The sequence below is a fragment of the Hippocampus comes genome, unplaced genomic scaffold (assembly GCF_001891065.2).
Source record: "Hippocampus comes isolate QL1 unplaced genomic scaffold, H_comes_QL1_v1.1 scaffold36, whole genome shotgun sequence".
Classification (NCBI taxonomy): domain Eukaryota; kingdom Metazoa; phylum Chordata; class Actinopteri; order Syngnathiformes; family Syngnathidae; genus Hippocampus; species Hippocampus comes.
Genome location: NW_017805695.1, coordinates 2,783,519 through 2,799,099, shown reverse-complemented (window position 1 = coordinate 2,799,099; position 15,581 = coordinate 2,783,519). Strand labels below are relative to the sequence as shown.

Sequence of the window (15,581 nt, the reverse complement as noted above, 5' to 3'; positions counted from 1 at the left end):
TTTAAATCCAACCCCTCACTCCCTTGGAAAACAATGGCTACACACGACTGGCTTTACCCTTCAATGTCAGGAACTCACTGGAGAGGATAATAATTAATGAGCTTCACTTTGTGAGGAGTTCGGGCCATATTTGCCCAACATTTACAATTGGATGCTCAGATCTGTGCTTTAAAAGTTCTGCCGCTAATATCAGACTGATTGTTAATTTTTGGTATCTTCCCTCAGTAGTTCTTTGAACATTCACATTGACCAACATCAAAGGCACCCGAGGTTTCATTATCATACTCAAGTATACTGTACATTTTTAGTATATTCGCCTGAACTACATCTTACATAAAATGTTGATCACCTACAGTACGTGGTAGAAAAATTTGAGATTTTTTTTCAGTGTTGAATTTCATATTAATTTATTGATTGTATCCAACTAAGCAAGACTTCCAGTCCTGAACTGAAATTGTCAGGTCTGTGGAGGTATTTATCCGTGACAAATATGAAAGGAAAAAATACTATGACAAGGAGTCCGTGGCTACAGCTTTGGTGAGTATAGATCTTAATTTTTATCACTGTTGACAAATCTTTTTACAGCTGCCATGAGGTGAACCCACACTAGGATGCAACATGCATATTGCAATATGTGTACTACCGGAGACAAATTCCTTGTGTGTTCTAAATACTTGGCCAATAAAGATGATTCTGATTCTGATATCTGCCCCAAATTCCAAATCGTTAAATGCGAAACAACACCTTCTTATGGAATAACTTCCAAGTGTTGTACACGCATGTAATTTCTACACATATCCAAATACCGTATTTTCCGCACTATAAGGCACACCTAAAAGCATTCAATTTTCCCAAAAGTCGACAGTGCGCCCTATAATCCGATGCGCCTTATGGATGGTGTTAAAGTCTCTTTATATTCCCCATTGAGTTGTTTCCCTGTTAGTGTTCCGATGTCATCGAATGGTGATTATTAGCAGGAACCAATTGTAACGTAAAAGGGTTCTGCCCGACACTAATTGACATGTGCATTCGCCAACACACCCTCAAGCAAACAGACTGCTACTTTGTGAGCTCTGCGCAGCCATTATGATATGACGAGAATACCAAAACCAAAGTTAACTGTTGACTATACGAAGGAAGAAGGAGACAAGCAAGACTTCTCAGGATATTTAGCCCCTTGTGGATGCGAGGCCATGAGGTTTGTGTGCCTTTTTGTTGAATCAATTGTTTTCATAACTTTGTCTTTCATTTGTTTTGTAATGCCATTTGTTTTTATATGTTTCAAGTCCATGTTTGTTTATTACAGCTACAGCAGTTATGAAGACTCTATATAAATAAAGCTGTATTGTATTTTATTGTATTCCCTTTAGCGTAGCCCCATCAAGTGGATGCATAGCGCAACCGTGGCCACTATTGTAGCTTTGATTCTATGTGCCTTATAATGGCTTGCGCCCTACATAAAAACTGTTTTAAAATAGACCAATCATTGAAGGTGTCCCTAATAATCCGAAGTGCCTTATAGTGTGTAAAATAGGGTAAATAAGTCACTGTCCCATTACTTCAATGTGAAAAATCTAAATGTACTTTAATGACAAAAAAAGTAAAAGTCAACATATTTTGTATTTTGTACATAGGCCTACAGCAAAGTTGTCATCGTTTATGATTACACTGCCATGTATGACAATCCCGGCAGTTTAAGTTGATATTTGATGGCATTTTCCTTGAAGTGACTTGCGTGGGGCTCTTGGTTGACTTCCAGAATCCTGTCACTCATCCCGACTTTCAAGCTTTTCTTTTTACAAGACACAGACCTCCCCCTTGCCATGCGTGCATGATCAAAGCTGTTTTGTATGTGTTGCTTTAGAGCAGCTTTTACAAGTGTCTTGGCATAAAGGTCTTTTGATGCATGTTTGTTGCAAGAAATTCATGTCTGTAAAGTCTGTATGTGTCCCCTTCATGAGATGAATCAAATATACAGTGTCAGGCAAAATGATCTGACACATTTGTCGGTTAAAGAAAAGGCAAATAAAGTAAAGAAACAAAAAAGTGTTTTAATTTTCGAAAAGTACATATAATGCCATTCTGTTTCATTGTTTTAAAAATTAAGTGGAGTTCTGGCGGTGCTTAATTTTTAACCAACAAATGTGTCAGATCATTTTACCTGACCCTGTATTTGGGGACATTTAAAAAGTGGCCGAGAAGCATGTTCTGCATTCAAATTAACAGTCGAACGCTATCCTATACACCCAAGATGGTGAGCACAAATAAACAAACAAATAAAGAAAGAAAAAATACAAAGCGTAAGTGACGAAAAGTGCAGGCGACATATAAATGGCCTGTTTGTTGAACATCAGACCAGCTCTGCCGCCAGAACCAGCGTCAATTGTGTACTGAACGTCAAATCACCTACTCTGTGTGTGCCAGCCTGTATGCGTGTGTATGCGTTTACTGACTTGTTAAAAATGAATGTCATTGTTTATATGGCTGTAAAAGTGTGTTTATGTGTATTTATGTGAGGTCATTCAGATGGGGGATGTATTCGTGGTGGCAACTGCCTGATTTGCTCGCACTTTTAATAGCACTTCTGACAAATTACGCAGCTCATGCTGTCGTCCCCTCTCTCATGCACACGCTTGCCACTTTCCTGAATTCATTTTGGGTTACATAACCTTTCACCTTTGAAAAGCCACCGACAGGCTTTCACACACAAGCACAGGCAAAAAAAAAAAAAAAAAAAAGTAACCCTTTCATTCATGAATTAGGATAACCTACATCAGGATTTAAAAGATTTTTTTTAAGATTCTTTCATACAGGAGAAAGCAGCTTTTGAATAGGTGTCCACTATAGTGACTGTCCACCCACCTTCACTCCTCTGCTGAGTACCAAAAACAAAGTTAGCGGCATAAATTGGAGCAGGGTGCCACGAGCGCTCAACCCGCACGCTATCACACTACAAGGAAGCTGCACACGAACGATCGATCAAAGTGCTTCTAAAAAAAGAAATTAAAGAATTAAAATATGAATCCTTCATATCGTTAAATTTCTTTACATTCAAATAATCTGGCCAGTGATTCCTTTTCATCCTGTCTTCATTTGATCTCTAAATATATTTTCCTCACGTTGTGTTTTCTGTTTTGTTCCCTTCATTCCTCACATCTGAGATTTCTCACATTTTGCATCTCTCTGTTTTTCTTCAGCTCTCTGTTAAGCACTGCCAGAAGCTTGACTGTGATCTCGGATCTGTTTCTGCCACCCACTTATATGCCTGGCTTTTATATGCAAATTAATTATTAAAAACAAGCCATTATCACTTTAAGCACTAGGGTGTAGATGTAGGGGTGGGGGGGGGGGCAGAGGAGAGGCAGACTGGAATAACCCCCAGCCGGTTTTTGCTGTGGAGCGAAAGATTTCTTTCATAAGTGAAACAATTTGTGCAAGCTTGTCTTTTCAGCGGCAACACGCTCCTGCTTCTGAATTGGTTAGCAGTACCCAGGCTTTGAATGTAACCCTGGATATTCTCCGTGTTGTATGGGAAGGAACATTTTTAACTTGTTAAAGCAGACTTTTGTTAAAATAGAAATATTGATTCGATATGACCTATGATATAGTAACATATAGTACAATCTATAGCATTGCAATAAGTCAACTCTAAGTGGAGCCTATCGGCTTCCTGTTTATCTTCATTTGTTTGTCTAATGAATTTTTAAAATCAATTTTACTCACTAAAGGAGGTTGAAATCCTTGCTGTTATTAATTTATTCTTCAAAAGAATCTTCCAGGTACTTCATTAGTTGTTGTTTTTAGTATTTGCTTGTCCCATTTGGGGTCATGACAGCAAGTCACTCGCATAATTACTTGGACAAAGTTTTTACACCAGTTGCTGCTAGTGATGCTATTAATCCATCCATTCATTCATTCATTCGTACTTTGGCTATCGTGGCACTAGCCAGGAATCAAATTCGTGCCATCTGCTCAAAGGGCAGCAGCATGCACCACTACACTACCAGTGCAACATTACTCTTTATTAGAGTTTTGGAAATTTGACTTGGGTCTTGTTACCTCACAGTGTTAGGGATAGTCACTGATGTCAAAGGAGGTTTAGTGTTCAATAGTTTCCTCACGGCAGCGCTATCCAAATGAACTCTATTAAGATGGAGGTGCTAACAAGGGTCTGATTTACGTATCCAAACAATTTAGATTTGACGGCACACTCACGTTCAATGAGCGAGGCTGCCCTGAGTTGGATACTAATGTTGTGCTGAAGAGGCTTGGGTCACTGGGAGTTTAGTTGGAGAATTTCATGCTTTTAAAATTCTCACGGCAAATACATACTTTCACAGCATACTAAGAGAATGTGAGGCAATTGAACAAATACACACATCTCAAAAGAAACCGTCATTCGCAACAGCTTCGTAATGTTCGTTACTATATTAATAATCAGGGTTGGGAGGGTTACTTTTCGAATGTATTCCTATCGATACAGTTACTACTTATATGTTTAAAAAAAAGTAGCTTGTAACTTAATCCGGGTACCATAATATTAAAGTAATGTCATGTGATTATTCTTAGTTACTTTTGGATTATGCCAAAAACAAATATGCTAATGAGAACACATAAATGAACAACTAAAAATATTGCTAAAATATATATTGGTAAACAAGTGTACCCGTTATTTGTGGGGGATAAGGATCCGGCTGTCCCTCAAACAGTGAAAATCTTAATGCCCATTTATATGCATATTTAAAATATAAAGATCCATAGATGGTTTTATATGTGTGTGTGTGTGTGTGTGTGTGACACACACACACACACACACACACACACAGTATGCGTGTGTGTGTGTGTGTGTGTGTGTGTGCAAAATATCTCCCCATTTCAGATTTATTTATTTTTTTCTTGCAGAAGTCAGGTGAAGGTGCTCCTCACTCCAACTCACCATCCTTCCAGGCTGACAGGAGCAAACAGGAGGTACAGTTTTTCCTTGTGTTAAAGTGGTGTGGTGCAGCTTGTGGCAATCTGCTCTCATAACAACTGTACTGCAATACGACAGTACTTTGGTGTTTTTGTTGATATTATGATATTGTTAACTGGGATCATACACACCTTTCACTAATTCTATCTGCAACTCTAAGACAAATTTGGGGCCCGTTTGTGAGTAATACGAAAGATCAAGTCCCTGAGGTCGTGCAATTCACATTGACCAAACATCAGCATACCGCACAACACTTGTGCATGAAAACATCATTCCGACAGTATCAAATAGGGCGAGGCAATTAATAAAAATTTAGTTTTTGTCTTCTCTCGATCTTAAAAATATAATCAAAGAAAAACTATTCATGTGCCAAACAGTGCTGTGTGCTTGCAAGTTCCCAAAAACATTGTGAAGCTACCCTGAATGCATCATGTTACTTGTACAGCAAGCGAATGACGTTATGTTATTCTGCCGATGGAATACGATACTAACTACATATTTTTAAAACTGAGGAAGCGGAGCTCCCTCCCCTGACTTAGGGCAATAAACACAAAAAATAACAAACTTAATTATGAAGAACACTTTGATTTTTGAGTCTTTATAGTAATATAAAATGGTGCATTAATGAACACGTTTTATTTTTATGTTTCGAAGTTCTTAGCTTTTGGGTTCAAATCACAGCACTGGTCTTCCTGTGTGGAGCTTTGAATCTTTTTTTTTTTTCTTTTTTTAATCGTAATTGCCCTGCAATTGGCTGGCGGCCAGTCTGAAGTATAAATCAGCTGAATTAGGCTCCAGTTCACAGGTGACCCAAATGAGTATCAGCAGTAGTGAAGAGTGATGGTTGTTTTTCTCATTTTCACCTACTACTTGAGTATTTCACAGTGAAACTTGTGGTTTGTTTAATTTACAGCAGTACCTTTCTCGAGGTTCATTTTGGGATGGCACCCAATTTATTTTCATTTTGCAGTCTCGGTTGTAGGTGACTGGTACAAAAGGCCACATTTTATGACTAAATACATCACTTCAACATGCCACTATAAAGTTTGGCACGCTAAATACAACGCGACTTTAGTTTCTTGTGTGTCTCGAGAATTGTAGTGTATCACATTCATTTTATTTATGCCATTTTTTGGGTTGACATTGTGTCACATTGGTAATGATGTCATACTCATTCATTTTATTTATGGCATTTTTTGGGTTGACATTGTGTGACATTGGTAATGATGTCATATACAGTGACTCACTAAGCGATGAACCTCTTGTCTCCATGGCCCTAATGTGGCACACTGAACAGGATCATGCCGCTTGCTATACAGTCTTCTAGACCCAAATGCAAGGCAATGGTCAGCAACAGGAATGAAGGAAACAAAAAAATATGTAACCCAATGAGGGAAGGCATTCGCCAGAAAATCCATACCGATTGCTTTACCAGCGATTGAGTCTGGTCATAGTCTCATCAAGCACATTTCCGAGGCAGGGTAACCCTGACTAAATAGACAGCGAAATGAACCAATTGGCAAAGAGTTGAAATGGGTGTTTCCAGTGGCGTCAGCTACTTGGGTTTTAATGACTCTGTGTTTCCGCTTATTTAAAACTGAATTAACGCTTTCATACACCCTGTCACCTGATAACATGGTAAGCTCTCCACTGTTGTAACTGAAAGCGTTATTGATGAATATTGTTAACAAACTATCATCTCTCCTGCGCAACATTTTGAATGAGGATGGCCTTCTGCCACCGAAGAATCACGTTGGGCACGAAGGATACGTCACAGCAAATAAACACGTTTGATTGGACGCCTTGTTTTGAGGGCGGCCCGGTGGTCCAGTGGTTAGCGCGTCGTTTGCATGTTCTCCCCGGGCCTGCGTGGGTTTCCTCCGGGTAATCTGGATTCCTCCCACATTCCAAAAACATGCATGGCAGGCTGATTGAACACTCTAAATTGTCCCTAGACATGAATGTGAGCGCGGATGGTTTTTCGTCTCTGTGTGCCCTGCGATTGGCTGGCATCCATTTTCAGGGTGTCCCCCGCCTACTGCCCGAAGACAGCTGGGATAGCTCCAGCACACCCCGCCACCCTTGTGAGGATAAGGCAGATCTGAAAATGGATGGATGGATGGCCTTGTTTTGAACTAGGGCCCAGCCACGGTGGAGGGCAGGCTTTCTAGACACTCTTTCTTCGTGGGTGTGGCTTGCCTGGCTAGGAAGGCATACAAGTAATGAGGAAATAAAATCAAATGATATTACAAATGCCGAACAAACTGGTAAACAAAAAACAAAATGGAGACAAAGTAGTCTCAGAATGACAATAATCACCAAAATGAAAGATGACGGGCTTGAGAAGCAGGCAATCAAATGAATGGCCATGATTACGAGACCTAGTGAAAAGTAATATACAAAGAATGAGGAAGAGGAGCAGAGACATTAAATGCAGGCCAAAGACCAAACTGTGCCACGAAACCAGTGTACTAGTTGTTGAAGGGATGAAAAAAAGGAGTCTGTTATGAATGGATCTTACATCACCTGCTGGGCTGCCGGTCCCAGAAGCCTGTAAAATAGTGTTCTTCACATTCATCAACAGCTACTGCGAAAATACACTCACAATTATATGTTTCAAACACCCACTTTTTAAAAATAACTAGTTCAGTGCTGGAGATTTTAAGGATTACAGCCTGGATCCAAACATTTCACTGTGTCAGCGTAGTCTCTAAAGCATTTTTGTATCAGAACAATATTTCACTGCACCAAGAAAATGTGGCATCAAAGCAAAAGAAAGGAGAGCTCCACATAAGAGGTCTTGACGATTTGTTGAAAAATCAGTGTCACTTTGCAAGGACTGATGGTTACTTCCAATTGAATGAAACCCCTCTATGGAAAAGAGTATGTTAAACCTGATACATTTACTGTTGTGCACATTGAGAGTTTAGAGCAGTGGTTCTTAACCTTGTAAGAGGTACCGAACCCAACCAGTTCATATTCGCATCCATGAACCCTTAGTGAAAAATAAAAATATGAATCGAGAAGTGTTCCTTTAGTTTTGCCTGTGTGAGATGAGAGTTGCTCAACTTGCCATGACAAATCATGCAGGTAGCACGCTGAGTCCCATCGTGTTCCGTGATGCATGTTGTACATGTACATGTACATGATGCATGTCGTCTGACCACCTTCTTTTTTTGCTCGACATAGAATGTGTTTAAAAGTTGTTTTTTTTTCACACAACGTACTATCACGACAGTCACGCTGACTACTGAGCGAACTAAATTTCCCACAGCACTGATTGGACAAGCAATGCCATGTGATCATCTGCAGCCAGTGATGGCCAAGTGGGCGTGTAATAACTAATTGACATGTTGAGTGGGCTGTGTCTAAACCTCCATGGCAGAGGCTCCGTCGAACCCCTGAGACCGATTCACCGAACCCCCGTGGTCGATCGAACCCAGGTTAAGAACCACTAGTGTCGAGTATAAAACAAGAATTGGACGTCAAAAAATGTGAATTGAAAGGAAACTTTGCTTCCTCTACAGAAAGAGCATGAAAAGAAGAGAGATGAGAAGAAAAAAGAGAAGGACTTAGAAAAAGCTGATCGACACAACGTAAAGGTACTGTTTGTTCATGATTGGATCATTTCAGTCCAACTTAGAAGTAATCGCACAGTGAGTTTGCTTTTTGGCAAGGAAAACCATCAGAAACCCTTTTCAAATAAAACACTCAGCTTGTGATTGAAATGTAGATTCTCAGTTTTAATTGACTGATTTTCCCATTTGGGAGTCACGCCCATTTTATTTCCAATATGTCCATTGTCAGGGTCTATTATTTTAATGTAATTCTAAGTTTGCCTTACGACTGTTTGTCTGGTAATATGAGTCTACAATCGAGATGTCGCTATTTGAGTATTTTTTTAATTAATTATCCTACCCATTTTTCGATCAATTAAATTTATTTGCATTTCATTGTATTGCAAAATCAAATGTTATCCGATTACTCTTTATCAACCATAACCATGAAGCTAGATCACACACGAGTAATCTTGTCAATCAAATTGCTTGGTTGGAACTGTTATATCATACAATTGCCATATAATGAAAATGGCGGGTGTCGTATTCAAAAAAAAAAATAAAGCACTTGGCTTTATTCCAGAAAAAAACTAAACACATAGCCATTTCATGCATTTATGTCTAAATTTAAATGACATTAGAGAAACAAAAAATAACAATAATGATACAGTACTGACAGTTTATTGTGGAACAGAGAAGCATATCATATCAACTCACATTCAATTTACTGAAAAAAAGACAACCAATATATATATATAACATTTAATTTTTTAATTTTTTTCTTTTTTAAGTGGAGTGGTTACAAGGCTTGAGAAACTGTCGCTGCTGATGGGCCTGGCTCCGTAGCTCGCAGAGCGACCGCCTCTCCTACTAGAAATAAAAAATGATCTTGTTGTGACTGAATCACAGTTAGGCTTGTGTTGCTAGTTTTGGCTCGTCCATTTGCCGTTAGCTTTAAAGTTCATAACAGCGGCAGCAGGACTGTGGGCCTGGCAGCAACAAAAAAAGGGAAGCGGCATAAAGAGAAATTTCATTGCCAGACTATTATGTCGTATAATGTACGGACGCCAACTCTTTGCTAAGGGTAACTTTATTTGTGTAGGTGTCGGATACGACATCATGAAACTTTTATCACTTTGTTAGATTAGGCCTCACGGGCACATAAGTAGATAGGTGACTTGAGCTAGGCCATTGTTTCGCTGTGACCTTTTCTCCTGGTGTGGCATCTTCCTATCTACAGCCATTGAAAACAATGATGAGACCTTAGAGTCTTAAATTGTCACATGGACTAGGTAGAAATGTTTTACCCAAAATCAGACTGGTAGAATGGTCGCTTGCAAAATATGCAAATGATGTAGTACACAAGACACGACTTGCTCGTTACACAGAAACAAATGCAAGGCTCACACTAATTATACCAACAACATTCAGGGGCACGGTAAGTGGTGTTCGAATTTCTTTTTTTGAGTCTCTTTGCCAGTCCATCAAAACGGGTTAATGTGAATCCGGTCCGTGGCACAAAAATAGGTTGAGGAACGCTGACCTTAACGACATTAGCCAACAGATGCTACGTTACCCATGGCGGTGCCGTTTGTCATGCTGGAGTTCAGTAATGTTTATTTTCTGTTTAACACCCCGTACCCCACGATGTATCATAGTTGATGTGCTGCTGTGGTGCGCTGGCTCTACTTTGCATCAACCTCTTTTTGCTGTCAAATTATTCAAGTTCATTGATTATTTGTCTCAGCTATAGTCTACTGGTTATAAATGGCGGTGATTTTTTTTTTTTTTTAAATGATAAAGCCCCTATGCCACTGAGCTATGAACAATTGCAAGTGTTTTAGAAGGGAGCAAATGTTGCGTTGCCATCAGGGTTTGTTCAAGGTTGTTCACCAAACAGTCATCAGAGTTTGCCAGACGTTCAACTGTGCTTGTCTTGCCACAAGTTACGTTTGAACCTGTTCAAAATTTCGTTGCGACGATTTAAAAATAATCAATAAATAAATAACTGTCGGCAAATGTCTCGCAACCATTTGGTGAACATTTGCGACCTTGAAAGAATCCTGACGAGAAGACAAAATTCAGTACCTTTGAAAACACTCGCAATTGTTAACCCTCAAAGTTTAAACTTAAAACTTCAAGTGTGGAAAGCCATCCAAAAAAAAAAAAAACATTTTGAAGGGGGTCAAATACGTTTTCATGGCACTGTACGTACATGGGTACGTGCATACATACAATAACAACAATATTATTCGTCTTTCCAAGCAAGTGTAGCATATAAAGAGCGAATGAATGTTTCTGGGTCATGGGCATATTTCTGTGGTCAGGGAAGCAACAAGGGAGAAATTCAGCTCTCAGTTGTGTGGGTGTTGCTGCATTCTGTGTAAGTGTTAAACAGTGTCTCCATGGTGTTGCATGATCAGATGATACAGGGTGCAAAAATGTAGGCCAGGGGCGTCAATTTAATCGCGGGCCAGATTGGAGTTACAATTTCCCTCGAAGGGCCATCATAAATGTGAAACCACATCATGTTTAATCACTTTTACATTTGCAGTACACAACAAATTGATGGATAACTAGTTTTGGAATCAGAAGTCAAGAATAATAATTTGTTCGACTGTTGTTCATGTTACCATGATAACGTGACAAAAAAAATGCAATCTCAAATGCATCTCAAAATTGTTATTTATTATACATGACAATTTCAAATGTTTGTACAGCTTTTAGCTAACATCGCGGAAGTTGACATGCTGGATTTTCTTTTGCGGGCCAGACCTGGCCACTGCGCCTTGAGTTTGACACATGTAATGTTGGCTATGGTGAGCCATCTATAGTATATGTAGAGAATTCCACCGTCCTCTCCTACAAAGCATTTTTTGCTTCTTCTGACTCAATTTTATTTATTTATATTTGAATGGCAAGAGTTGCTGTCACTTTGTTCAGACACAGTGCTTTTGATGAGCCCCTTTGTGCCTCAAATTGCAACTCATTGAATAATCAGCAAATGCTAAAGTAGTGCACAGAATTATCTCAATCAAGAGATGAGACATTGCCTACCGCAATTTCATGATTATAAATACAAATTTGGTGTTGCCCGCTACACTATTTCTTGTTTTTACATAATTTGTTGCTTGGCAGTCCTAAAGTTGCGGCATTACTATTAGCCAGGTTTTTAGTTTTTTTTTCTGGTGAGAATTATGTCTTATTTTTACTGCCACAAGCTGGCTTCCAGTCCAGGGTGTACACCACCTCTCACCCAAAGCTAGCTGGGATAGGCTCCACCACACCTATAAAATGTAAATTGAATAGAAAATGGACAGACATATGAATGGATGGATAATGGATAGTCATTTGTAAATTTTGGCAAAAAAACTTACAAAACTTACTGTACAAAAAAATTGTACAGCAAAATATAGTGTTCATGAGCAGTATGTTTTTGAAGTCAGTTGTAGCAGGACTCTCCTTCGCGCTATTTTTGTAGACAGTGCATGTGCACTTGAGCCTAAAAACTCTTGAAAGCTGATCTGTGTTTCAAGGCTAGCTGTGATTGGATTAGCCAGAACTGGAGAGGCAGATCCATCACCATCTTAAAAATATCATGAGCACTTCCAAATTTGAGACCATGGTCTTTAGTTGGAAAAGGGTGGAGGGTCCCCTTTGGATCACAGATGAGATTGTGCCCTAAGTGAAGGAATTTAAATATCTTGGGGTCTTGTGAGAAATCTGTTTATAATTCATGCCTACGCGGCCTGACTGGTTAGCTTGTCAGCCTCACAGCACAGAGGTGCGGGGTTAGATTCCGGACTTCCTGTGTGGAATTTGCATGTTCTTCCCATGCCTGTGTGGGTTTTCTCTGGGTAATCTGGTTTCCTCCCACATCCCAAAAACATGCATGGCAGGCTGATTGAACACTCTAGATCGGGGGTCGGCAACCCGCGGCTCCAGAGCCGAGTGCGGCTCTTTAGCGCCACCCTAGTGGCTCCGTGGAGCTTTTTCAAAAATGTTTGAAAATGGAAAAATATGGGGGATGGAAATATATTTTTGTTTTAATGTGGTTTCTGTCAGAGTAAAAACATGACACAAACATTATTAACGTTTTCCAATGCTGTAAAAATGTGTAGAATAAATATTAAATTTCAACATTTCTGTCGACGAAGATTTGCGTCATAGCTTGCGACACACGTTTTTATTAGCAGGATGGAATGCCAGGCAGCTGACTGTTGTTAAAAAAAAATGGCGTTTTATGTACAATTCACCGAGGGTACTGCCAAAGAATGGGAATCCGGAGGGCCGAGAGAAGCATTTTTAAACAGTTCACGTGAGCTACGATAGTTAACGCGCTGCAAAAGTGCGTCCCATGACTCGATTATCTTTGCGGCCGTTATGACTGTCGCTCATTATGGCATGCGTGTGTGCGGTAACGGGTAGATAGCGGGAGGTTGGTTGATCGAAAAGTAGATATTCCGTCCAAAAAGGTTTGGCACCCCTGCTCTACAGGATGCACCGCAGGGAAAAAAACCATTTAATATCAAGGCTTATCGTGTATTTATAGCCAACTTCGTCATTTTCATAGTAGGCTAATATAGCTAATATCGGTATATACAGCATGTGTTGCCTTCATTGTAATGATTATATAAGACTTTTAAGTTTTTGCGGCTCCAGACATGTTTGGTTTTTGTTTTTTTGGTTCTATATGGCTCTTTCAACATTTTGGGTTGTCGACCCCTGCTCTAGATTGTCCCTAGCGCGAATGGTTGTTCGCCGATGTGTGCCCTGTGATTGGCTGGCGACTAGTTCAGGGTGTCCCCCGCCCACTGCCCCAAGATGGCTGGGATAGGCTCCAGCACACCCCGCGACTCTTGTGAGGATAGGCGGATCAGAAAATGGATAATTCATTCCATGGAAATACATTGGGTGAGTGGGGTGATATTATTTCATGCATTATATATTTTTAAAATTACTGGATTGGATTTTGGATTGGATTGGATACAACTTTATTGTCAAATGTGCTGTATGTGTAACATACTGGAATGACTAATCTGTATTTGTTTTTTTTTTCCTGCCAAAAATCGACATTGCCCTAAAAAATATATTTGTTGGGCCAGTGGTGCATTTTTTTAATCACTGAAATCCAATTATTTTTTTCTGAGAGAAACAGTATTTTCTAAAGATGGTTGTTAAAGACATCATATTTTGCCGTGTGCTGTTTCAGAGAGAAAGAGTGAGATTTCAGTTGCTGGGATTCAATGTCATTACCCCATGACATATTGTGTACAATTAAGATGGTATACAATCTGTAAAAAAAACATATTTGGGCAATGTTAGAACCATATATTTACTAAAGTAGTTAAGTCTTTTAGATTTCCAACTTTTGAGGCACTACTTTGAAAATAACTTCAAAAACAGGGAATTAAATGGTTTCTACAGAAATCCGTTGTCCAATAGATTGACAGGCTCAAACCACTCCAAAACAAGATCACTCTATCATACTATTACTCATCTGTATTACCTATTTGTTACCAAAACAACCCCTACAAATGTCCCCCGACTCATGGATACGGTTCCTTCTGCTCGAGAAACTGGGTTTTTACCCCATGACATATTGTGTACAATTAAGATGGTATACAATCTGTAAAAAAAACATATTTGGGCAATGTTAGAACCATATATTTACTAAAGTAGTTAAGTCTTTTAGATTTCCAACTTTTGAGGCACTACTTTGAAAATAACTTCAAAAACAGGGAATTAAATGGTTTCTACAGAAATCCGTTGTCCAATAGATTGACAGGCTCAAACCACTCCAAAACAAGATCACTCTATCATACTATTACTCATCTGTATTACCTATTTGTTACCAAAACAACCCCTACAAATGTCCCCCGACTCATGGATACGGTTCCTTCTGCTCGAGAAACTGGGTTTTAACGTTTTCAATGAAATGAATGCGCTCCCACATAATAACAACAGCAGTGTTTGTGCTTGTTGTGGGAGGGGACATATGTGCATTTATGATGTGTCTGTGTTTTTCATGCGTCTTTTCTTGGTAGCAGGATTGGCTGTCCTCCTTCAGCAGTAGAAATCCATTTTATTGATTAGCCTCATTGTGGCTAAGCTATCGATCTCCCCCCCGCCACTGACTGCTAGACCTGAAAGAGCACTGCCGCTGTTGCAGGGTGCGCAGTGTGTTTTTAGGAGTCACCAATTGTTGGTTGTCTGCATGCTCCTTGTGCAATCAATCTAATGTTGACCAGTCTCAAATGCGGTTGTTTGGCCATCGCACTTTACTGCAGTTATACAAGCCTTTTTCGACTGCTCTCCTCAAGTCATGCCTTATGAAGTGTAAAAAAAATCCCAAAACAAGCAAAAAAAAAAAAACTCCCGCCATCTTCGTGTTGAATGAACAAGGACTACCGTCAAACTCATCCAAAATCACTCTCATTTGTATATCCAACAAAGACAAGTGCCTTCCATGAGCGGCGTCTCGTGCTCTTTGATTATTTATTCATGATCGCAAAAGAAAAAGACGACATATGCCAGCAGCCCAATGGGATGACACTGATTTAGTGTCTGGAAAGAGAGCAACAGACATGAGGAGAGAAAAGAAAGGAAAGATAATGACAGCTCGAGGTGGGACAAATGAAGGATAAGAGATGGGGGTGAATCAAAGCAAGAAGAGAGCGAGTGCCTTAACAGCAGGATAGATTTGATAGTCAGGGTTGTACCACGCGGACATTTTCTCAACTCGTTTGAATTACAGACATTTTAAGAGGCACCCCTGAGTTTGCTGATTACATTCGAGTCACCATATTTTAATAAGTATTTAATGTTGTGTGATAACTTTCCTCCTATGAGTATCATTGCATATTTCCCCCGTTGACAGTTTCTCACAGACACTAAACATTTCATTACGTAGGAGCTTGGGCAGCATGTGGAAACTTGTAGATATGGGGTGTGCATATGTGTAAAATTGTCCAGCTGAGTATCAGGCCTTGAAGAATGGTGCAGAACTGCAGGGATGCACCACACATTTTCCCGTCTTAATTTCATCAGCG

The 15,581-nt window shown here is 39.6% G+C and overlaps 1 protein-coding gene across 2 annotated transcripts in view; it reads left to right on the top strand.

Annotated features, from left to right (window-relative positions):
• The window catches only part of LOC109523206 (stromal membrane-associated protein 1-like), a 54,388-nt gene that overhangs the window by 15,998 nt on the left and 22,809 nt on the right, over window positions 1-15,581 (top strand). For both annotated transcript variants that reach the window (XM_019882204.1, XM_019882205.1), the window contains exons 4-6: window positions 462-537; window positions 4,903-4,968; window positions 8,500-8,574. In XM_019882204.1, coding sequence (XP_019737763.1) covers window positions 462-537; window positions 4,903-4,968; window positions 8,500-8,574 — 217 coding nt within the window. The remainder of the gene's footprint in view (window positions 1-461; window positions 538-4,902; window positions 4,969-8,499; window positions 8,575-15,581) is intronic.